The sequence below is a fragment of the Bradysia coprophila genome, assembly GCF_014529535.1.
Source record: "Bradysia coprophila strain Holo2 chromosome IV unlocalized genomic scaffold, BU_Bcop_v1 contig_144, whole genome shotgun sequence".
Taxonomy (NCBI): Eukaryota; Metazoa; Arthropoda; class Insecta; order Diptera; family Sciaridae; genus Bradysia; species Bradysia coprophila.
Window position 1 is genome coordinate 104,233 of NW_023503373.1, and position 24,889 is coordinate 129,121.

The 24,889-nt window shown below is 32.7% G+C and overlaps 1 protein-coding gene across 3 annotated transcripts in view; it reads left to right on the forward strand.

The window, feature by feature from the left end:
- LOC119071121 (putative polypeptide N-acetylgalactosaminyltransferase 9) overlaps window positions 1-24,105 on the forward strand; it is a 128,337-nt gene extending 104,232 nt beyond the window's left edge. For 2 of the 3 annotated variants that reach the window (XM_037175769.1, XM_037175770.1), the window contains exons 3-12: window positions 587-785; window positions 6,066-6,235; window positions 6,499-6,663; window positions 7,189-7,382; window positions 12,589-12,807; window positions 12,954-13,096; window positions 13,204-13,294; window positions 13,954-14,064; window positions 20,928-21,035; window positions 21,108-24,105. In XM_037175769.1, the coding sequence (XP_037031664.1) occupies window positions 587-785; window positions 6,066-6,235; window positions 6,499-6,663; window positions 7,189-7,382; window positions 12,589-12,807; window positions 12,954-13,096; window positions 13,204-13,294; window positions 13,954-14,064; window positions 20,928-21,035; window positions 21,108-21,269 (1,562 nt within the window). In that variant the 3' untranslated portion in view covers window positions 21,270-24,105. Of the gene's footprint in view, window positions 1-586; window positions 786-6,065; window positions 6,236-6,498; window positions 6,664-7,188; window positions 7,383-12,588; window positions 12,808-12,953; window positions 13,097-13,203; window positions 13,295-13,953; window positions 14,065-14,215; window positions 14,321-20,927; window positions 21,036-21,107 lie in introns of all 3 variants that reach the window. The other variant, XM_037175771.1, reaches the window with a different exon arrangement.
- The last annotated feature ends 784 nt before the right edge of the window (window positions 24,106-24,889 follow it).

The window sequence follows — 24,889 nt, forward strand, 5'->3', positions numbered from 1 at the left end:
TCAGTAATGTTTTATTGTGACATTTTTATTGAGAAAACAAATAAAAATTAATTTAAAATGCCTCCATCACATGTGGAAGAAATTACGTAAAAATGTCTTAATATTCCAACACTATTTGTCCACTTTTTTTCCTCGTATTTCACTCTCCATTGATAATATGTAAATCACACAAACATAAAATATGCATCACTGCAGCAAATCGCGTGCATACTATTTTTTTATTTACTTTGTTTTGTATAGTAGCACTTACATTGTGCGGGACATTTGTTTCGAATAACACACTATTGGAATATCCATGCATACATTCGATTCATACAAAAAAAATTAAATAAAACGAACCACAAACATTCAAACCGCGATAAACGAAAGGGAAATAAATTCAAAATGATAATCTCACATAATTAGTGGTCTGTTCTCTTTGAGGTTTTGTGTCTCTGCGTATGAGTTATAGGCGATTATTTATTTTTTTAAATTTACATACAAATCTGGCAGTGTTTTTGTTTTGAATGTCTCAATTCGATAACTTCTATTCAATATATGTTTGAAACCGATTTCACTTTTCATTTTTGAATTTTTATTGTTTCAGATAAAAGTGTGCTGATACCGCCGGCAGATAATTCGCCGGATGCGCCTGGTGAAATGGGTCGACCTGTTGTTTTGCCAACAAACATAACCGGCGAATTAAAGAAGCAAGTTGATGATGGTTGGCAGAAGAATGCTTTCAATCAATATGCGTCCGATTTGATATCGGTCCATCGAAGTCTTCCAGATCCCAGAGATTCTTGGTGAGTGTATTTATGTTAGTAAAATTTGATCAATGAATTAGATTGTTGTACAAGAAAAATTTTATTTTTATTGTTTACTGGTCTGACTTATCTGTAATGGGTGAGCACTTGCTCACGGAGTTATATGCATTATAACACTAATTTTTTTTGCGTGTTTTATGGTTTTTCTTCTTGATTGGTGGCATTATTAAGATGATAGATAGGTATAGATTGGAATTTTGGGAAGCTTCTTCAATTGAGAAGCAGGATATGATAGGAATTAGATTGGTTCCTAAAATTCCTCATGGTCAACATCTTCCCAGGTCTAGATCTTCAGAGTTTCGGTTTAATTTGGTTCTCGTCGGTATGGTTGAGGCGAGTAGAAATTAATTCGAAAAAACTAACTATTCGTCCGGTTTCAATATTCACGTGAGTTTTAAACCAATCAATGATCAATCGTTGTTTCGTTTAAAGTAAACAGTCAATGAAATTTAAAGTAAAAACCAAATTTCATTAACCGTAACAAGTACCTCCATCTATTTTACACACTCGAATCGAACAAAACTTTTAAATCGCTGTGCTGTGCCGTTATCATTCTCTACCAGTTAGTTTTCCACCAGCTAAGTATTTTCCAAACAACAACCAACAGCAAAATTCTGCAATTCTAAATCGAAAACCAGAATTAAACCAGAAGTTTCTGATCAACAATAAAGTTTCTCCGGGGTATGGGTTGTGCTGTTGTGCGATAGTGTTGTATTACCAAATGAAAGCTGCCCGAAAATAGTACATTGTTATGCATAGAGAAAGAGGAAAAAGAACATTGAACATGTACCCACATAATAATAGCAATAAATATTGACTATGCCGAACCAAACACACAAAATCTTCTAGCGATACAAATGAAACTGAAGGTAAACTGCACGTACCGTTACAGAAGCATACATCATCCAAGAATGAGAATAATGTAAAGCTTTTGTTGTCAAAAATGTTTTGAATTTTTGGACATGACATTTTAATTGTTTGCTAAACCTTTGGATTTATTGTTGTGCACAAAGTTCTGCCTGGAATCTTCGAAAAGTTTTGATATGACATACAGACATACAGTCTAGTCGAAGAAGGGAATATAAAAAAACACAAATATATATAATGCTACTAGGTAAACATGTAACACAGGACCGGTGAAATATTTAACAATAATTTGATATTAGAATGCTAGCAAAGTTGGACAGTTGAGAATTAATTCGAAATTATGAGATAAGATTTTCGATAGACGATGTTGCAATTAATCCATCAACACTCGATCAACTAAATTATTAAATAAAAATACTCAAAATATAATTCACTAAAATGACGCAGTTGAATGTCTATAGCCAGTTTCAGCATTGGAATTCCAAATAATTCCCAATACACAGTAAAATTAAATTAGGATATTCGTTAAAGCAATTTGCATAAAATACATTGATTTAAAGGGAACATGAACCGGCACCAAAGTCATTCCGTTATGTATCTCTTCCAAATAAAATGCCTGAACGCTGTAACTGAATTTCTCTGTAGGCCAATGCTACGATGTAAATTCATTTAATGCTATCTGCAGAAACAAGGGCAATGCACCAAAATTAACGAATGCTGGAGTTACCCAAAGGTACATCCAATTTCAAACTGAATAACAAACTTATGTTACGTTGACTGCAACAATAAACTCACACAAAAACAATTCGTTGTTGCATTACACCTAACCCAATTTGACGTACAATCGATTTTTGTTTGAAGAGCACTACATCTCATTTCAATATGGACGTGTTTTTCAGGGCATTTGCTAGAGAACAGGAATCAGTAGGTTCATTTATGTTGAAATTCTTTTTCTTCTGCTGAAAACAGAACAACACACGCTTTTTACGCGAATACCTTTTACAGACGGCAAAATCGGTACAAAAAAGTCCGGATACAAGCATGTCATCTGTATAACAATTACTTCATTATACCTAAGAATTTCCAACAGATCCAAGCAAGATACTTATGTCAATTCACTAGATTGAACATTCGTGTTATTATATAAAGCAATATTGAAGAGAGCACATCGACTAATCAGCTATTTATTTGTCATTGTCGATGACAATTGACGACATAGCTCGAGTTAATTGTCCGTTTTATATAATTCAGGTTATTTATAAGAAAGATATTGAATTTAAAATGTAATTTCGACCCCAAAGTTTATTTTTAGATCGAACAGAAGCCATATATTCATTCAAGCTCTCGTTACGTTCTATAAAAAGAATAATTTTGATTTTTGAGCTGATATCTATCCCTCTGGCAAAGTTACTGTGTAAACATTCGCATCATGTCGAACATATTATCTTCGTCTTATTTTACTATTATCATTGCTAACATACGAGCATTATCCTCGAAGCATCAATAATTGTCCCTCATTAAAGACCGTAACATGCACCATCAATGCTATAACAAGCAATGTATTGTATGACTGTAGTAAAACATGCATCAACATAAGCATTTGATATAATAACCATCCCATGAAGCGTAGATCTTTATAAAATAATATTTTCTGCGCGTACACACGTAACGAACGCAAGACTTTTAATTAAATCCTAGGGGATCCGTCTGTCTGATGTGTCTTCCAGGTATACACATGAATTATATAGAGTTGAAATTAGTGAAATTGGTTTGGGATATTATTTGATTAATTTCACTTCAACTGTCTCTAGGAATACATTATATTACGTTGAACGATATGTCTGTTGGAATACAATTATCATATGGAATTAATTTGAAGAAATTCGAAATTAAAGGCAAATTTATTTCAAATTGAAACATGTATTCTAAAAATTTAATTAGATCCACTCGCTGTTTTGTGAGTGAAGAGCTTTTACGATATCTAATTGTTTTCTAATTTGAAGCCGAATCCGCGTTTGTATGGTTTGGTTACCATAACACAAACAGTTTCAAATAAAATATTCCCGGAATTTTCATGTAAGGATTACCGAATACGGCACAGAACTCACATTGACACATAATTGTTGACAATATTTCCGAGGGAAAAATCGAATATCGATTTGAAATATCCATTCCGAAAACTTGTGCTACGCGCGAACAACAAAATGTTTTCCTGAAGATTTAATCAATTTAAATAGCTATATAGTTCGGAACCCAATCCCATTGAATGTTCCAGATTTAACCTTAAAGCCCGTTGTGCTGCCACACAATATAACGGCGAACGAAAATTCAATAACACAAAACGATCACATCACATCACATGACACATAGCCATAAAAAAATTCATATTCACAATTTTCTTTCGTGGTTTTCCATCTGACACTGTCGTGCACGTCTTTTGGACGAGAGCAAAAACGAAAAAAGAAACCATTATCCACCATCAGTGTTAAATGTGTAAAAAGAAAATCTTCGTTTTTTTATTAGTAGAGTTTCAACGTCAAGCTTTTATCCCGAAATATTGTGCCAAACAAACCCTTAAAATCCCTGGCATAGCTATACAGTACCTTGAACATTTTCAAATGCGGATGTGTATAGAGGTTCGGTCTTATCAATTTAGTGTCTTTGTGGGAAAAGTATGTGTGTGTGTGAACGGAAGAGTTTCCTTCTTTGCATATAATTTTCATAAGTCATGTGTCAACACGTTTAACAAAGGTGACAATTTTTCCTTTGTCAAGTTTATAGATGTATTATGCTATCTGGGCGAAAGTGACGAAAATAAGTGCGATGTATAACCTGGACGTGAACATATCGTACAGTGTGTAGCTTCTAATATCGTGATGAAATACGAAACAAGGATGAGTAAGATTGATTGTATTTTGTTGAGATTAAAACAGCTGGGGTGCCTATGGATTTTATTTATATTTATATTTTCTGCTATCTTTCTTCCATATTGTCTTGAAATAAATAAATTCAAAGCAAAAGCTACACGCTCTAATTAATGGCATATTAAATTATTTAATATCGCCTATTAATAATATCGAAAATCTAATATTTCCTTCAGACCTATAAATTGGTTCACCCCGATATATATCCTCATTCCTCATTCGACATACATCGAAACAAACGTTTATTCATTCAAACTGAAATAGAACAAGGAAGGTAGTTCCTCATTCATCCTTTACTCTATGTGTTATATACGCGTATAACAGTATTTAGGCAGTGTGGTAAAATTAATTTTGACTTTGAAACAATGGGGGCTGTCATATTAACTTAGTAATTAATTTGATTTATCTTTGTCATTTATCTCCAAATAAGCGCGCGGTATTTCTCTAATTGCTACGGTTTGTAATTGCGAACTAATACATTGGGCACTAATGTGAGAATAGGTAAGACATGTTTTGTTGATGTAGTTTTCCAATTTGTATTGTTTTTAATGAAGTTGTCTGACTGAAAATTCTTTTGGTTGGACAGACTGCAGACTTTGGAGCATATTTATTCTGGCTGTAAGACATTTTGTATTCTGCAAAGAAATGACTGAGATATAGAACATAGTACACTTCTAAATTCAGACTTCTAAAAGACACATCGAAGTCACGTAAATATAGATAGAATAAGTGGCGGGAATAACTCCTGCACCAGTGTACCTAAGACTCAGATGGGCCTGTTGTACATTTCCACGGTTATCTAAATCATTTTAGATTTGTTTATGAACTTTAAGGCATCTGATGGAGCTAAGGTTCAGATGGAATTATAGTTTATAGCGTATGCGCCTAGGTATATTACTCTTAGTCTGACGTAAGCTGGGTACTGGCAGAAAAAGTTTTATGTGGTTTTACTTCTCCGTACATTTCACAATATCGATTGCTCGATACTCCGATGTAGGAAGGGTGTTTTTTTTAAAGGATATTGCCCTGTTTGGCCAGCCCATCAGTTTTTTCAGGTTGATTCTATTTAGCGATAAAAGATACATTGCATTTCTATGGTTCACTTTTATGGAGTTCCTGGATTGTCCCGCAGTGGTAAAATAATTCACGAAATTTACGAATCAGACGCTTAAGGAAAAGGTTTCACGAACGACAAAGTATCGTCATATTACTATAAAATCTTTACTTCGTTTGTTAGAATCAGCGTTTCGTGTTTAATACAAAATCTTGTACTTCATTCGGTTTACCATAAAGTTTACTATAAGAAAAAACACGGTCCAAAAGTCATCACTTTGTCGACATTGTCGATAAGACATGACTCACCTTTTCCAAAAAAATAGAAAGAACATTATTTCCCGTTGTCGCGTGATTAATTCAGTAAAATTTCGATCGTCACAATCAATAATAGAAACAAAATTTAACATTACAGGTGCAAAGAGCCAGATCGTTACTTAGACAATCTACCACCGACTGATGTAATCATATGTTTCCATAACGAAGCATGGACAGTTCTATTGCGAACTGTTCATTCCGTTTTAGATCGTTCGCCGGAAGAGCTGATTGGTCACGTAATCCTTGTAGATGATTTCTCCGATATGGGTAAGTTGGTAATATAGAGAAAAATAAAAATTTTGACACATAAAACTTTTCATTTTCATCTCTGCACAAAAAAAAATCTTCAATTATTTTATTATGTATTTTCTCCACATTTTTATGATGTCCCATAAAAAGTATAACAAAAAACACAGAGAATAACATATTGTACCGCAAGAACCATAAAAATAAAATTGAAAATACTTCTGTTTTAACCGCATACCCATTCTGGTTATATATTTTTTTCTCTTTTTTTATACGTTTTATAGTACACACCAAACAACAACTGGAAGACTATTTTGCATCGTATCCAAAAGTTAAAATAGTCAGAGCAGAGAAACGTGAGGGACTTATTAGAGCACGTTTGTTGGGGGCGAGACATGCTACAGCACCTGTTCTAACGTATCTTGATTCACATTGTGAATGTACGACTGGTAAGTTTATTATAAATTTAGGTGAACAATGCATATTTCATTGAAGGATTTTTTTTTACTTTCTTTTATTATATTTGCCGTATTTTTTCTGCTTTCCAACAAAGTTTTCACGGAAAATTTATTTCCTCGATGGCTTAGTCTATCGTCGTAAATTGTGTAGCTGACGGATGATTAAAATATAATTTTGAAGTAACAGAAGTTAGAGACTGTCGTAAATATTTGTTTACTGTTTAGTGCTTTCGAGAGAGTTTTTTTTGACAACATTTCAGTGAACGTTCGAACAAAATCAAATTTAAATTGAAATATTTTATGTAAAGAAAAAGAAGTTAAAATGACTGCCGATTTATCAATCTTCTCTGCTTTCATTACAAGACCAAAAAATCTTTCTAACGAATATCGAACGATCGGATATTTTTATTAAAATATTACGACCTTATAACAGAAAGAAATTCTATCTTATTTTCCCGGTGTACCTTTAAACCACACCCTTTTCACCACACATTATTAAGTGATATTTCTATTTAGGTTGGCTGGAGCCATTGTTGGACCGTATTGCTCGAAATTCAACAACTGTTGTCTGCCCAGTGATAGACGTAATAGACGACACAACCATGGAGTATCATTGGAGGGACTCAGGTGGTGTCAATGTCGGTGGCTTTGATTGGAGTTTACAGTTTAATTGGCACGCTGTACCGGAACGAGAACGAAAGCGACACAAAGTATGTATATAGTACACTTACGTATATAGAGAGAATATGAAGTTCTACATCTTCATGCAATTTGTTTCATTTTATTTTTATTTAACGTTAAAAATATAATTATCTGTTACATGGGGGATCTACCATTTAAATGCCAGTCAGAACGAGAGAGTGTGTATCATGGTAGAAGGAAAATTTTCAGGTTTTCCGTTTCGAAAATGGAATTTGCCTTCGCTTTATTACATTTGCTCGTTTGTTTTTGTCGGTAAAAAAATTATTTTTATAAAATGAAAGATGTGCCAGAAGGGTTCTCGACGCAATCAATCTTTTTTCTTTGCACCGTAAAACATGGGATGCTCACTGAAAATTGAATAATTCCTTTGATGCGATTATCTGTTAGAATTAGGTAGTTAATTTAAAATAAAAATACAAAAAAAAAATTGAAAATGGTATTAGTCGAGAGCGGTTTAATTCGGTGGGAAATTTAAGTGGAATGAATTTTTGATGAACGGTTGCTTACTTAAGAAATCGTACATCATGCTCTCTACCTTATTCACAGTTGAATGAAAAAAAGGTTCTGGTAATTACTACAAAAAAAATATGATTAGGACGCGCGATACATTTTTTTTCTCAGAAATCTCTGAAACACTTTAAACTTGACTGGCTGCAAAGCGCTAATGAGTTTTTAATTAAATTATTTTGAATCCCAAAATTTTAATGTGGCCGTGAATTTTCGTTTTCTACGTTGCCTCCGAAATGTTTATGGAAGTTGAAGGAATGTAGTCAGACTTAGCAAGGTGTGTACAAACATGTGCTGATCTCATTTAAATAAACTTTTCGGATTTAAATTTTAATTTCCACCTAAAATATTTTGATAATTCGGTTTGTTTGTAGCTTGCATGCATATGATGAATACTTGATCAGGAAAGTCAGTATAGGTGTCTCAACTTTACACACGTTCTATGTAAGCTTGTTGTATTAGTTATACATCATCTGTGTCGGCTGCGGTCTGCTTCACTTCTCACGTACATTTTTCAATTTACTTCCGCTTTTCACTGGAGATAATAAAAGGGTTCCGATGGAAGTGGAGTTAATTACTTAAAATCGTTAAACAAAGAGATAACAAAAGACGCAATATTATTCGTTAGCTCATTTTGTCACGGAAAACAAAAAAAATTTCTCACCCAAGTTTATTCTAATTCCATAAATTAAAATCTCCCTCAGAAATCAGTAACTTTATCGCACAGCTGCGAGAAAAAAAAGACATTTTTGTGGCACATCACAGCTTTTAACAATGGTACAAAAAATGCTGTAATCATTTAAGCCTCTCACACAATCCTTCGTTTTTATAATTTTTTTTTTTATTTAAATGGCAAATTTGTAATATGCCTTTGCGAATCTCTGTAAACAAAACAGAAGAAATCCCCACATAATAGGTGGCAAAACATACAATGCCTAGCGTTACAGCCGAAAGGAAAAGCAAAGAAAGAAAAATATGAAAATAAATAATAATTTAATGCAGAAGATGTATTTCCGCTAAAGCTCTCATCATCATATATCCAGATGATTTAAAAGAGAAAATGTATACAAAATAGAAGGAAGCAACACAGGAAAATATACAATTTTTTTTCTGAAACAAAGGAAAAGTTTTATTGTTTTTGTTTTGTCTCGAATATAATACATTTTTCTTGCCTTCAACCGAGAGAGTTTAGGAGTGTATGTTTCCGTTTATGCATAAAATTTTAATAAGAAAATCAATTTTCAAAAGAACTTTTTAATATTTTTTAAGTATAAGAATGGTATGGAGCACTGGCGTTAGTGTTCAATTTTATTTAAATAAAGCATCATCCTCTTCATGCTTTCCATTCTCATCCTCTTCGGCTGTTTTTATTTAATACCAAGCATAAATAAAAACAGACCAACGACGATAGTTTAAATTTCGGTCGTGAAATAAACGAGCAACCATTATAATAACTCAACAGTTAAGCGCCTTTTGTGGGTTTTCGGTGTTCCTTCATGGGATATTAAAATAATAATGTTTTCTATGTTTTGAGGGCTGTAAATTTTCCATGTTGAAACTTTAATAAGAAAGGAAATCATATGTTGTACTACGTTGCTATTATGCTAAAATACAATGCCAGAGTAGCATCCAAAAGTTCCTGCATATACATCCAGGGAAGAGATTTCGTGTGTGTGTATGTGTGGGGTTGTGTGTTAGTTTTAGAGTTTAAGTGATGCAACTTTTGGGAATTATGTATTTTGTTTCTTTTTAAAATATTTTTCTTCTTTCTCCACAAAGTTTCTTTTAAGTTCAGAAAGGTATATGTCTAGTATAATGTTTATTTTATGCTAAAATAATTGAATTAAAATGTTGTGCTCCCATTAAACTATGATGCATAACAAATTACAATTTCATCAGTGTTTCGGTCGTTTTTTTTTTCAGTTTTAACATTGACTTGATTAATGGCTGTAAAACAATTTTAAAACAATTTATTCTAACCTTTTTCATTCAACGTAATAATCCCTTCTACATTATTAATTAATCCAGACCTGACACCAGCACACAGATTATCTTCTTCTTCACCACCAAAAATCTTCTTATTTGTGAAATTTTCTTTTATGTGTGGTACGGTGTCCGCTAACTAACGTAACATTTTCCTCAATTTATTTCTTTAATTACTATCACTGTAACTGAGAACCCATGCTTTTGTTCAAATTAATTACATTTACATGTGTAACATTGTGGATATATGACATATCTGCAGGCCCGGACTGGTCATACTGGGCACTAAGCTTTTTCAATTTCTGTGCGAAGATTTCAATTTTTCAAGCCTTTTGAATTTGTTTTGCATAAATCGCTCGGTAGGCCTATTGGTAGCCTGCATATCCGTGGTTATATTTCAGGAAGCATGGCTCAAAATCCGAAAATTGATTAGATCGAAGAGCATTTTCATCGTTCAAATATGTTAAAACATAAGCAAAATATAACCAGGCTGAATCCATCGTTAAAGAAATCTGTTTCAATTTCTGAACAGAAAATATATTTTAAAAATAAGAAGTGACCTGCAGCACGCACAGCCACAGTTATCGAATCTATTAGTTCTTCAATTTACCTTTAATGCAACAAAATCTTTTACTTCATTAATTTTAACGAAATGCTTTAAAAGGCAGCCAGTTATTCGAACTGGTTTATTTTTACCACCAATGTCCTTAACAGACCATTGCAACTTTCTGTTCTATACATTTCTTCACTCCTAATAACAAACTTTTATAATACCCGTTCTTACGTAATAATTAATGGGACAATGTTGTATGAATTTATTACCGAGCTAGATTATTGCTTTACAAGCCCACACAAACATCCTTTTATACTTTCGTAGTCGGTCAGAAAATTCTAATCCTCCTCATAAAATTTAAGTTTAGGAAAATAATTTTGTTTTTGATTCTGGGAAAATATATATCCCGTTCCTCGTACGTTCACTAAACCATTTTGTTATACCAGGCAATCATTCCTCGTGCGGTATCGTACACTCGTAAAGTTTGCTTCAGATAAGCATTCAGCAGATTATTATCTCTGTTTCCGCACATAAAATCTCGACCAAAAATTATATTTCCTCATTCCGTAACGTGTATAACACAATGTCAAACAACATGGAAAATTGTTCTGTGGCTATAAAATCCGAATCGAGAATTTAATTAAAAATCTCTCCAAGTAAATAATTTCAATCATTTTCCAGGATTTGTTTTCAATTCAACTCAATTTAATTTTAATTCACAAAAAAACAGATGATTTCTGGAAAAAAAGGAACACAAAATTATTTCCATTTAATACAGAAAAAGCTCAGCGCATTTCTCTGTCGTTGGTTTTTAATTATAACACACAAATGTTTAATAATAATATGAATCGGATTGTGTATTTCTGCGTATAGGAAAATAAATGAAACGACAAGAGAGGGCATCACGGAGAAATGTAAAATGTCTGACGAATGCTAAGCTTCCTTGGGCTGATGAAAATTATATTCCATCGGTTAACATCCGACTTAATTGGTTTTCGATTTAAATAATTTGTCACAATAGAATGAATTTCATATAATAGTTATTGTAGGTGGTTTTCGTGTATATAAGTGCACATATTTCGACATCGACAGAGTATAAAGCTTATAGAGCTTATAAATCTAACTAAGCTTTAATTGCCAAGTATTATAAGCATTTAATTGGTTTCTTGCCATTATATATACAATATGCATACACATTTATGTTGTATGATACATGCGAGATACATGAAATTAATGGTCGCTATTTATGCTTTCGATTATTATGATGGGATTTAATATCCGTGAAATTCTACGAATAAGGGTATCCTAATAATTTTACTTATATTGTCAATGAAAGGGTCGTGTCTGTAAATGAAGGGGTCGTTGTGGCCATTATGAGAAATTTCACAAACAAACTAATTAACTTTCCAGCACGACACAACCCAAAACAATAGCTGGTTGTTACAATATCGATTTCTACGTCAATTTTATTAAATTTTCATCATATCGAATGTCGAATACTAATGTCCATTTATCCATATCGCTGGAGTGCAGTGGTACTCGCTTCTTTCTTTTTCTTTATTTTACAGCCTTTTGAAGTAGTTGCAAAACTTGTTGCAAAAAATATTTTCCTTTTACAAATTTTGCAACTACTTTCCCAACTACTTCAGGTTGCTCCCAGTCGTTTGAAGTTGTTGCAAAAGTTGTCGCAAAAAATATTTTCCTTTTACGAATTTTGCAACTTCTTTTGCAACTACTTCAGGCGGGTTTATTTCTTACCGACAGCAACAGTGACAAATTAAATGATTACCGACGCTACGGTCTCTTGATTCCAGCATTTGCATTGTAATAACTTGTTATGGCAAAGTTCCAAGGTGGCTTTTCAATAGTCCTTTATGTTTCTTTTACGGTATAGTAGCTCTATTCTTACACGAAATATCACGTAATGACGCGTCGGTACGAGGATTAATTTGAATGTTTTCTTTTTAATAATCAACAACTACATCACAATCGAATAATATATTAAACAGTATCCTCATGTGTTACCATACAATCCAGTATGGCTTACAACCGAAACTTTTATAGACACAGTGTCACTTCATCATTTCTAATTCTGCAATTCAACAAAACTCTTCTCGATAGACTTTCCGCTTTTAACAAAGTTAAAATAAATATTTCTTTTTCGATTCCAGAGTTCTGCCGAGCCCGTATACAGTCCCACTATGGCAGGTGGTCTATTTTCTATCGATCGAAAATTCTTTGAACGACTTGGCACATACGATTCTGGTTTTGATATATGGGGTGGCGAGAATTTGGAACTATCGTTTAAAACATGGATGTGCGGTGGTACGTTGGAAATTGTGCCGTGCTCCCATGTCGGTCATATATTTCGAAAGAGGTCACCATACAAGGTAATTAATTTATGATGTGTCTCTTTTGTTATGGGGAAAGGCTTCTACCATCCGCAGCATTTTCATAAGATAGAACGACAGCTGCAACAAGTGGCCTTTAAATAAGTTAAATGCTCATTTTGTCATTTAATTTGGATTTTTTTTAGTGGCGTTCCGGTGTTAATGTACTGAAAAGGAATAGTGTACGTCTGGCTGAAGTGTGGTTAGACGATTATGCCAAGTATTATTACCAAAGAATTGGCAATGAAAAGGGTGATTTTGGTGATATATCTAGTCGTGTAGAGTTAAGGTAAGTAATTTCCTTTTCAATTTTAGCTAATTGGCCATGTTATCCTGAGCATTGTTTTGTTTTTGTGCGTGCGTTTTTTTTAACCGAAACCTTTTTATCATCACCAGAAATCGCTTGGAATGCAAAACTTTTAAGTGGTACTTAGACAATATCTATCCGGAACTTTTTATCCCTGGAGAAGCAGTGGCGTCAGGCGAGGTAATTACATTATTCGTTCATCCTGTTCTAACTGAAACATTCCTTATGATTGAGTAACATAATTGAAGAGTTTTTAATTAAAAAAAATTACGCTCAAGACCCGTTGAATGTTAGCAAGAAATCGTCATTGTTATGATTATACACTCGACGACATAGTTACGTTACAGTGGGGGTTTTCAATCCGGAGCTAACTCAATGAAAATTAATTTGCTCAGTTTAGAGTTTGTAATTAGTTTTGGTTTGCGAAATTCTCCATAAAGAATTTAAAGATGTTAGTGGTTCACGGATATTCTGGGTTTGATATATTCCGTAGAACAATTTAAACTTGGTGACTTGTTTAATTGTTTGTCATAGTTGGCTGTATAGACGCGGTAACGATGGACTTGACTTGGATTTACACGCCAGTCTTTATTATCATTGTGATTAGGAAGAATGTAATGTGTTTCTTAAATACTTTATTTCACATTGAAATTATAAGTTCGACAATCTAGAAATTCGTTAGAAATTTCTACTTCACATAACGTTTGAAAAAAACCTTAAATTGGTAATTGAATACGATTAAGTTTGAAAACAAGTGGGGTGTTAAATTAAGACGGGACTTGTCTTTTTCATAAACAACAGCAATAATCTTATGAAATAATAACATTGAAAAAATACAGATAAGAAATATGGCCTACGATGGAAGAACGTGTCTAGATTCACCAGCCAGAAAGAAGGATTTACGTAAAGCTGTTGGACTTTACCCTTGTCACAATCAAGGAGGCAATCAGGTTAAATTCGAAACATTTTTAATCGACGGAAATGCGTATATTTAACCACAGCAAGCCACCATCCCAAACTTAGCTTAAGATTCGAGTTTTATGTTTTGTTTATTTTTCAAAATTAAATTTTTTGTTTTTGTTTCCCTCAATTGTATTACAGATCGCGAATGTATGGTCCGATCAATGCGTTGATTCAGCTGCTAAGCCTGGGGACATGCATATGCCGATTGGCTTATGGCCTTGTCATGGACAAGGAGGAAATCAGGTATTGAAGATGCCTATCCATCTTCCAAATTGTCTCGAGCTTTTGCCTTTAAAACAATTCCTTTTAAACCTGCGTTAGAGTTTGTTTTGTCGCCATGGAAGAAAATGCTTTCTCCTGTGTTTGTTTGGATTTTTTAATTTTTTTTTATTTTATTACTAACTTTTTGGTTATGGATTTTGAAGAGTGTTCAGCTTAGATTATTAACCCATGACAGATATCGATACAAGCCGGCAACACAACCAATTTGACTTTGTCGAAATATTTCGATCGAATGATGTTAATGAATCGAACAAAGAAGATGGTTGGGTTGCACGTTGCATAGACTTTATAGAAAATGAAGTTTTCGACCGAGACCACAAAATTGGTCGAGATTTTATTTTCTCTAGATACAAATACGTCGAACTGGTTTAACTTGCGAGGATTTATTTGATTTTTTTTTTCTCTATTAACCACTGACCTATTGTAGAAGCCATCGATTTTCAACTTGATGTTTTCCTTTCATCTCCTTTACCAATATTTTCTTTGGTTCGTTTAATATCTCACTCAAGAATATCTTTTTCGACTTGTCGTTTTTTATACCTCAAATGTGAAAAAAAACGGTACCAACTTCTGACACTTCAATGTTCATTATTTCTCTTATTTTTTGCTACTCGATCTGTATATTTTAAACACAAACAGTAAAAATGCTAAAAGCTTTATGTTTCCTTATGACTTTTCGTCTACCGTACAAATGGTTCAAAATTTATCCTCTTTTTCTACTCTCACTCTCCTTAAATAATGTATATGTTTAAGAGGCTTCTTGCTAAAAGGGATTATCCGAAATGGATGTGTATACTCTGTTATATTTTGAAAAAATACATTGGCTTCAATTATGCATGTCCTCAATGGCAGTTGGATCGTAATATATAATATAAAAAAAAAAGAAATTAACAAACGCTATATTATGAACTTTGGAGGCTGTGGTTAAGTATATAGTGCTTTTATATATTATTATATAAGCAATTGTTTATAGATTCTAAGCGTACATTGTACTGTACATACATGCAATGAACATCACACACAGTGAAAATTATTTTGCTCAATTATCCCTTATATTTAACTAATTACCTTCTATTACCTTCTCTTCGATATCAAAACTCTTTCATCTACAATACTATGACTTACATTCTGTAATACATTCTGTAATTCAAATGTTTAAAGAAGACTATGAGCCTGCGTCTGTAATCAGCTAAATTTTCTCAGGAAGATCGGTCGTGTCCGAATTTTACGAATTTTCAACTTGTCAAAAGTTGTATTGTCTGACTATGATATTGACCAGAACAACAATATATCTTATAAGACGATACGATCTTATACCAATGACTGTCGCCTTGTAACTGACTGATATGCACTCAGGCTGACTTGGTCTATTAACCGATACGGATGCTGAGTCTCTTGAATGTGTCGATTTCGAATGCAATATAAGTATACGAAACTTTGACAACATAAAACAATTTTTTGTTTTCAAGGATGATGCAAGATAGAAAATAAACGAAAAGGTTTCATAAATTAATACCTTGATGGCTGTGCTGGTCTGCGAAAATTGAAGGAAATATTTTATGAAACGAAAGGAAAACTATTTCGATATAGAAAGTCATTATTTATGTGAACTTCTCGAACTTCTTATCGTTTTCTTTTTCGATTTACTTTCCCGTTGGGAAATACAAGATTCTTTTAATTTTTATTTTGTAACACTTTCCGTCCGAGTCTCAACTAACTTTTATAGACCAAAGTAGTGTGAAAAATAAAACTGCAAAGTAAATCAATTTGAGCAAGTTTTAATAGTTAAACATGTAGTCTTAAATGTTATAATATTATTACCGGCTGATTAAATCCTCACCAAACTTTAAAGTGAGAAAGAAATTCATAAATTTCGACCAAAAGAAAAAGTGTAAACGAAAGAAAAACTTTTATATTTGCAATCGAAATTTCCTTCATGCGAAAACCAACTCATTATATCCTTCCCTCTTTCCCGCGCATTTTACTTCTTCTTTTGTGTATTTCGTTTTTCTTTATAGTCTTTATAGCTCGAAACAACGGAAAATTAAATGTAAAATGTTCCACGGTTTGTGTTCCAGTCGCCGTATCATTTCGTCCAGAAGACAAAGTTTTTTCTAGTTTGAAATTCATAATTTAATTTTTGTTTTTTTCTTTTCTTTTTTGTTTAATTAATCTAATAGAAGCATGGGAAAGCAAAGTTTTCGTTCTAGGTCCTTTTTTCAAAATCTTTGTTCTACAATTTTGTTGTGTTTTCTGTTTTTAGCATATAGGCTATGATGTAGACCGTTGGTTGTTCATTTTCCTTGCACACAGATAGTTTCTCATAATGATTGCAAGTTTCTGCATTTCCACTTCCAATGAAATCCTTTATTTGATGCATACAACAACAAATCATTTGTAAACAATGTTCGGTGTATACGCTTTGTTACCTATTCAATAATGCGTTTTCATTGTTTTAATTAAGGAAACAATGTTGTTATTGTTACCACAGTACTTCCAACAGAAGCACATATGTAAATGTTGCATTGCAATAATACAATTACCCGCCATATTTCCTCATTATTAATTGATGTTCTAACTGCATTAAAGCTCACTCAAATATGTAAAATTAATCCGATCAAGGGATGGCTTTCAATGCAGCTATGGACGAGCTCGCATACATCGAAGTGTTTATTTATTGTGTACCGATTGGGATCATGTCTATCAACTCTATTGATTTTGTGAACCATCTGAAAAAAAAATGAGAGAAATGTTTATGTTCGCCAACCGGACATAACGTTTTATGATTTTTCCATTTAATATTTTCCACGTTTTTGTTAAATGTCATAACCATGCAATAATCATCGAAATGGAAAGCGTATCCGCTTCCGAAATGTTGTTTATTAGAATTTAATCTCGGTTCAAACAAAATTTATTATTTCGTTTTATGGAGTTCGGTGGGCGAAAAATTGAGGTTGCAATACAAATAGGCTCAGAATGGGTCACTTCAGAATTATTGTACGGAATGGATGGAATTCTGATTATTCTAAATATTACAGATTTTGGGCACACCAACATTTTTATCTTAATAACATTCCCTATATGTTCGGTACATCTACATATTTGAATAATGAGATCCATTGATTCAATATTAAGGTTACACTTTTTCGTTTAGGCTTCAGCTGGTGTTTTTCTCTGTTTTAATGTATAAAGAAGGGCGCTCTCATTCCATTGTTAATACGTCTACATGGAGATGTGTATGAAAACAACGAAACAACCAGCAGAAGCAAAATCATAAAAGTGTAACCTAAATGTTGAGTCTTATTGTAATCCCAAGATTCAAATGTTAAAATTGTGAATCGATTTATGTCAGCTGAGAAATTGAATTCGAATGGGAGTTCGAAAAGTTTGACCGCAAAATGAATGCGTTTTAGATTTGAAAAGTTTTTTACTTAAAATATTTGCGCTAGACATTCATCACTTCAGTTACTTTCACTTAGTTTTCGCGGATATGAATGTTTTTCTGAACTTACTTTGCCGAATCGTTAAAAACTTTTTCCACAAATTACCTTACGTATGAGTGAAAGGTTTTAGGACGTGCAGAGCATGTAGAAAAATGTAAAAATTACATAGAAACACCGGCGAAAGACGTCCGTTTCTTTTTTAATTTGATGAACACAAGTCTAACTATTTTTGATGATTCGGTTAGTTGCTGAAATTAATCATCAAATAATTAAATCCACAATTTAATTGAAGAAGATGAGATGAATTGCCTCGAATGTATAACACTGTAAGACTGTTAGGCCAGTAAGATAGATTTACCGCAATACATTAAGCATGTCAAACAAATGTATTATATAAATTTAAGCATATCCTTCAGATCCTTACGTGTTACTAACACATTCAGATATATATTTTAGTTAGACGAACATTAATGGAATTACATACATCGAGCTGAACATATTCCTCCGTATAATATGTTTCATTTCAACCACACGAACCACTGAACCAGACACATATCACATATACTCTGTGTCTTTTGATTCATCTTCCCTTGTGGTGTTTGTTGTGTGCTTGCTTCCTTTACACTGCGCTAAGAAATTAGCTTTGATTTTTCATTCCACAAACCGAATTTATTCGGTTGCATGAATATCTGCGGGCAACTCAAAGTAGTTTTTCATAAAATAAAATCAAATATTTGGATGTTAACAACACTTCTAGCCCCGCAAATAGGTTGCGTTCGGAAAAGAATCCTTCCATTTCGCCGAACAATGAGACCGTATACCAATATAATGCCGGTTGTATAGCACTTTTCCCAGTTTTAATGGAAATTATGGCGCATTTTAAACACCCTCCATCATCCAGTGTAATATCTTATTGTTCTCATTGTGACATTTTTATTTGCTTAGTCATGACATAAATTTCTGTATGAATTATATACGGCCGACAATAATAAAACTGGAGTATTTTATGGTTCTGCGAAAATTACGAATCATTCTGTGTCTAAAATAATTTTCACTTTAATTACATAATTTTTCTTGGTCCTGCATTCTCAGCAGCGAATTTCATTAAAATGGCTTTTGTTTTCCTTACGAAACATTTCTCAAGAATTTTCATTACGTTGCTCCATTCCAAAAACAAAAAGAAATATTTTTACCGTAGATTTCAGATTCTCTTAGGCTGGCATACCATTCCTATACATACGGTTACCTACATTATAGATTTTGGTACACAATTTGGTTAAAACATTTAAGACAATTACTAATTGAACTTGCAATTACACAATTACATGACAGTCAACCCTATTCCGAATCATATAATGCCTAGATCTGTCACTTCTTCTGTTTTAAGAATCGCAGTGTTTAGTGCCAAATCTTGCACTTCTCTAGTTTAACAATACCCAATGCTATATATAAGAAAAACTAGCTCAAACTCAGACATCGAAATTTTCTAGTGGTGCACAAGCACAGGGCGTCTTCAAGAACTTATAAGAGATTGTTTTGTGTACTAAAAATTTATGTGGAAAATATCAACTGACTTTCACTAATTGAACTGTTGTTTGGGTGCCAGAACTTAAGAATATCCTAGAAAGCTCGATTCATGAATTTGAAATCTACATTGCTCTTTTATCCAATTAATCCTTAATACCTTCAGTATTGATTTTCCCGATTTTCTCCACAAATCTTTTTCCATCCAAGAAGTTACCCAAGTGACAGTTTTTATTTATCATTTAAAAAAAATGGAATTTCTTTGTCTGGCCAATATAATGTATAAACTGATGCATAGAACGAAACTGTCTTCACTCTGGTAAAATGTTGGTAATCTATTTACAATAGATATTTCGTAGGAAAAAAAAAATGAGGAAAAAATGTGTATCGTGTGCTGTGTTGAATATTTTGCCGAAGTTTTTTGTGTTTACCATAATCGAATTTTGCATTTCTGGAAGCACAAGAGAAGCAAAAAAAAACTTTTAAATATGAACGATGCCGATGATAGTAAATGCGTAGTGTCTGTTTTGTTATTTGAAGCATTTTATTAGTTGTTGGTGAATATTTATACGTCGATAGTCTTCTTCTAAGGAAAATGTGTGGAAAATAAATTCTTTTCATTTTTATCATAAAAGTATTAACTTTCCTAATCATGATTGACACCAAAAAAGACAACAATGTTGCTTGCAGCCACGAAAACTATTTTGAAGAGTACTCCAAATTTACCATTTTGTGGAAAACATTTTCTCTCGTCAATATATAGTCAACAATAGTTTCGGCATAATGAACATGGTGTACTGAAACAAAACGAAAGAAAAGAAAGCAATTAAGGTTTCTGTGAAAATTAACCATGCACACTAATTTGAACCACACTAAACGAAAACTTCTTGTTATACCCAAAACGCCGGGCAAAACAAAGAAGTAAAATTCAAAAATAAAATTTAAAGAAAAAATGAAAAAAAATGGTTAAATCTTCTGGGAAAATTCTCAGCTGCGGAACGGGTTATATCTGCAACATTTTCATTCCATTTATTTATCTTCTAATCGTCACAAAAAGGGACAATAAACTTTTGTTTGCTAACTTTTAAATTACTTTCAACTTAAAGTGTAATTAATGTGTGCTGGATAATATATTTTCCGTGTTTATTTCTTCAAAGTAATAAATAGTGATGTCGGTGGCTGTGAGGTTATGTGTGACAAAATTGCAGACGAAATGTTTCCAATTTTTTCTTGCTTGTTCACTTCAGCTACGACATTTTCTCGCAGATTCAGTATTTGTTAACGAGTTTAATCCGAGAAATAAGTTACGTATTTTCTGCTCCAGTTCACATTTCTAGCTGCTTAAGATACCTCACAATTTATTTTTAAATTTCTTTCCTCGAAATGGACTCCCCTTCTTTAATAAATTATATTCTCTTCCGTCTAATCCTTATAACTTATTAGCTTGAACCGAAAATCCTAACTATTTTCTGCAAAACGGTTTTGAGGGCTTGGTTCAGGGATAATAAATAAGGTGCTACGTGTGTGTATGTGCAGTACAATGTACGGTCAACTCAAATGTTACATTATCTCATGAATTTCTTTCTATTCACTCTAAATAGTATTGGATGTTAAGTAAAACTGGCGAAATTCGGAGAGATGAAGCCTGCTTGGACTATTCCGGTGGTGATGTGGTTCTATACCCTTGTCACGGCTCCAAGGGAAACCAGGTAATTTTTTGATTATTAATATTGTGATGCCAGGGAATCAAAGCTAAACACATGTCGATTTCCTTTTTTTAGTATTGGGTGTACAACACTGACACCAATCAATTGCGCCATGGATCGTCCGATAAATGTTTATCGATGACAGAGAATAAGAAGAAAATTATCATGGAAGAATGTAACAAACATAAAGAGCCACAGAAATGGAAACTACAAAATTATGATGCTAGCAAATTGTAATTGGAAACCGGGATGGAATTCTAGAGCGGTGGAAATTTTTGTTTTTATTTTATTTTCTAATTTATACTGAAGAATGTAGAGTGGGATGTAATGAAATGTAGGCAAAGGATATAATTGTAAACGATATTCAGATAATAAGACTATTTAATCATAATATTTAATTCGATCGATCCTTGGATATTGTTTGTAAATAATTTTTTTTTATACAAATTCAATACGCAGTGACGCCGATATTACTTTCATCATTTTACACGATTTCAGTTCAATTCATTCCACATCCTATAACGATGTTACCATAACGCACTTGCCGTAATAGAGGCAATGTTATGCTATGGTAATAAGACCGTTTGAAATGTACCGAGACCATTTACAATGACGAAAGCTCTATCTTTCACACAGTATATAATTGATCGTGTGCTAGTGATGTGGCCGATTGAACGAACTACCGTCGGTTCATATAATCCTTTATACTGAAAATTTGTCGTATTTTAGCTTAGTGAATCAACAAAACTATTTGAAAAATCAACCAAATTTTGAGAATGTAATACAATTGAAAATGGATGCGCAGGGCCATACTGGTTATTCTGAATGATCCGTAGAGATTCCTACTCTGCCCTTTAAAGCTCGAATTTTTTAAAAATATATATTTTTACACTTTTCAATTTAAAATTACTTTTTGTTGTGAAATGAATTCTGATAATTCTTTCACCGTGCATACCGTACACACATGGTCAGTGCTGTCTTTAGCTTCTTTGGTGCCAGAGGAAATTGCCCATTGATGCACTTTGCATATTTTATTGAATCGTTCAATTCTACTACTTCATTGCAATTGTCTAATGAAATGTCGAATTTAATCTATTTCGTTTTCTAACCAAAATACATTTTCATTGTCTTAGAATTATCGCAGTGAAGTTATATAGTTCCTCGTACCGAATACCGTATAACCAGTATGAGAACCCATGTTCCTGTAAATTACAGAGCACACAATACTATCATGATAATCCTGGATCAATAGAAACTATTTGAAAGTATTAAATTATAGGAATTGCAATTTAAATAAAACAAAATATTCAACATCTCATCAACAAACCCATATACTATAACATTCATTCTGTTTAAAGTTTAAGTAAAATATATACAATCAACGCTCAATTGTAAATTAATTGTAAATATTTGATAAGACAAATATTGATAGGTTAACACAGTTTTACCTACTACTATATATCACTCGAACATTCCAGTAACACAAAAAGTAATGCATTTAAACGCTATGTGTGTTACGTCGCAACTGTAGAATAGCGACAATAGGCGCATTAAAAAAATTGCTTCAAAAGTGGAGTGGAAAGATGTCAGTCTTTGACTTATATACAATTTGACCAATATTCCTGATGCATCACATGTCTCTTTCCACTTTTTTTTATTGAGATCACTCGAATTCCAGATGATTTCCCTATGTGAAGACTATTACCCTTCCAAACAGTGTGTAAGTTTTTGGCATTAATTAATGTTGAGTATACGGAAGAAATTAGTTTGTCGATCTTCCGGCTCTGAGTGAACCAAGCAAACAAAATAATCTTACCCTAAACAAACGGCTAGTCATCTGTTAACGACAAGCGAAAAAAGTAAATGATGAGCTCGGGCTAACATTCGCTTATAGTGAAACGAATCAACAAGATTGTTTGAAAAAATGAAGATACAGATTTTGTATTAGACGCTAGGCAATGCCTTAGACAAAAGAAGTAGCAGATTAGTCGTTTGTAAAAGGATGAAATTTGATCTAGGGCTAAACAGCAGAGCAGAACATTATAGTGGAAATCTATTCCATTGCAAACGCTGCTACCATACTGACTCTCTTATCCGCTGATCGACTTAGCATTATTGTTTGTTAAATTCATCGTATATTCGGACTTGGAATTGTCACCAAAGTCATTAAATAAATTTATTAAATCAAAATCTTTGTGTAATTAAATTATCCTGAAACAAAGAACAAAAAGAAACAAAGAAACCCATTCATATCACGAGACTCAAATGCATTTACAAGCATTTCTTCACTAGACCAACAAAAAACTGAGATTTTTTTCTCATTTGTTCGGTAAATTCTTGAAAAGAAATTAGAGAATTGCACAGTTTTATCAATCTAACCAACTTACGTGTAACTGGCCAGTTGTTTTAAACAATTTTATTGATTTATTTTTTACCTTACAAACTGACGTGCATATCTATGAACCCAGAACATATTTGAAGAAAATTCAAACGATCTCAATGAAATTGCAATCGTTTAAGGAAAATAAAAAATTATTAAAATAAACAAAAGAAATCGTTTAAAAAGCGAACTTATTATATCAATCACTAATATAAACAATTTAAACAAAAAAATATTATAAAGAAAAATCCAGTCGTTGTTGTTATATGTATAACTTATTGATGTAAGACGTGAGACAGGCGGTGAATAGATGAGAGAAGAGGAAATTCTAAAATGTATTCACACAATTTAAAGTATTCAAAAAATAAATTAGGGAAAATTTTGCTAAACGTATAAGACATAGAATTTAGTTTTAAAAAAAAAACCTAAGTAAGACCAGGTGTGGCAGGAAGACAACTTTTGAAATCTTCTTGAGCATAATCGGCTTTTACACTGAAAAATACAATTATTATTGGCTGGACCCTAGCGTGCCCAATGCTCAAAAATATGAACTAGACCTGAAAACGAGGCTCAAGACGGTTTCAAAAGAATATATCGTGCTACTGTCATATCTGAATAAAACATTTCAGGCTGAGGGGGAAGTGACGACGAGAGACGATGTTACAGGTTCAAAAAAAAACGAGAATAAAATTAGTAAAAATAAGACAATGTTTTTGCATCGATATTCGAACTCATTGACCCCTTACTTCAATCATCATCAAACCAATAGAATGTGCAGTTTCACCAATTTAAAATAAGATTGAGCGAAGGAAAAACAAAAAAAAATACTAATAAAATTATCGGTGAAACTACGGTTTTCGTAGTGAATGTTAGTTCTTATGGAATGAGACGTTCTATAAGGCATCTCTCGCTAGAGACTGTGTTGGACGTTCGCATGTAAAAACAATTGAAAAGGCTATAAAAAGTAGTAGATCGGTAAATTTTAAGAACATTCTTTTGTTATTTCAATATCACAGTAAAGGAGATTTTTGTAATGAAATAAAATAGACGTGAAAATTATTCAAACATTTAAAAATGCTACACCTACATCTACATTAAAAAAATAAACTAAAAAGTAAAAAAAATATTTCAATTATGCATCGTAGAATTCATAATGGTGTTATTATTTCATGTACTTAAAAATATGTGCCTTGTAGACGTTTAAGGTGTAAATATAAAAATTATAAAAAGAATATTGTATTATCATGAACGATAATGATAATTAATTGAAATAAAATGAGAAAAGCTGTGTATTTGTTTTCAAAAATATATTGGTTTTATTTTCAATCTGCAACCGGGTTCACTTCGGATTATGACTATTAAAGGTGAGTAAAATGAGCCCATCACTATAGTACTTCTGAACAGATTTTCAAAAACTTTCTTCTAATCTAAAAAGAATGCAATTCATACATGGACCGTCGGAATCAGATCATCTGCA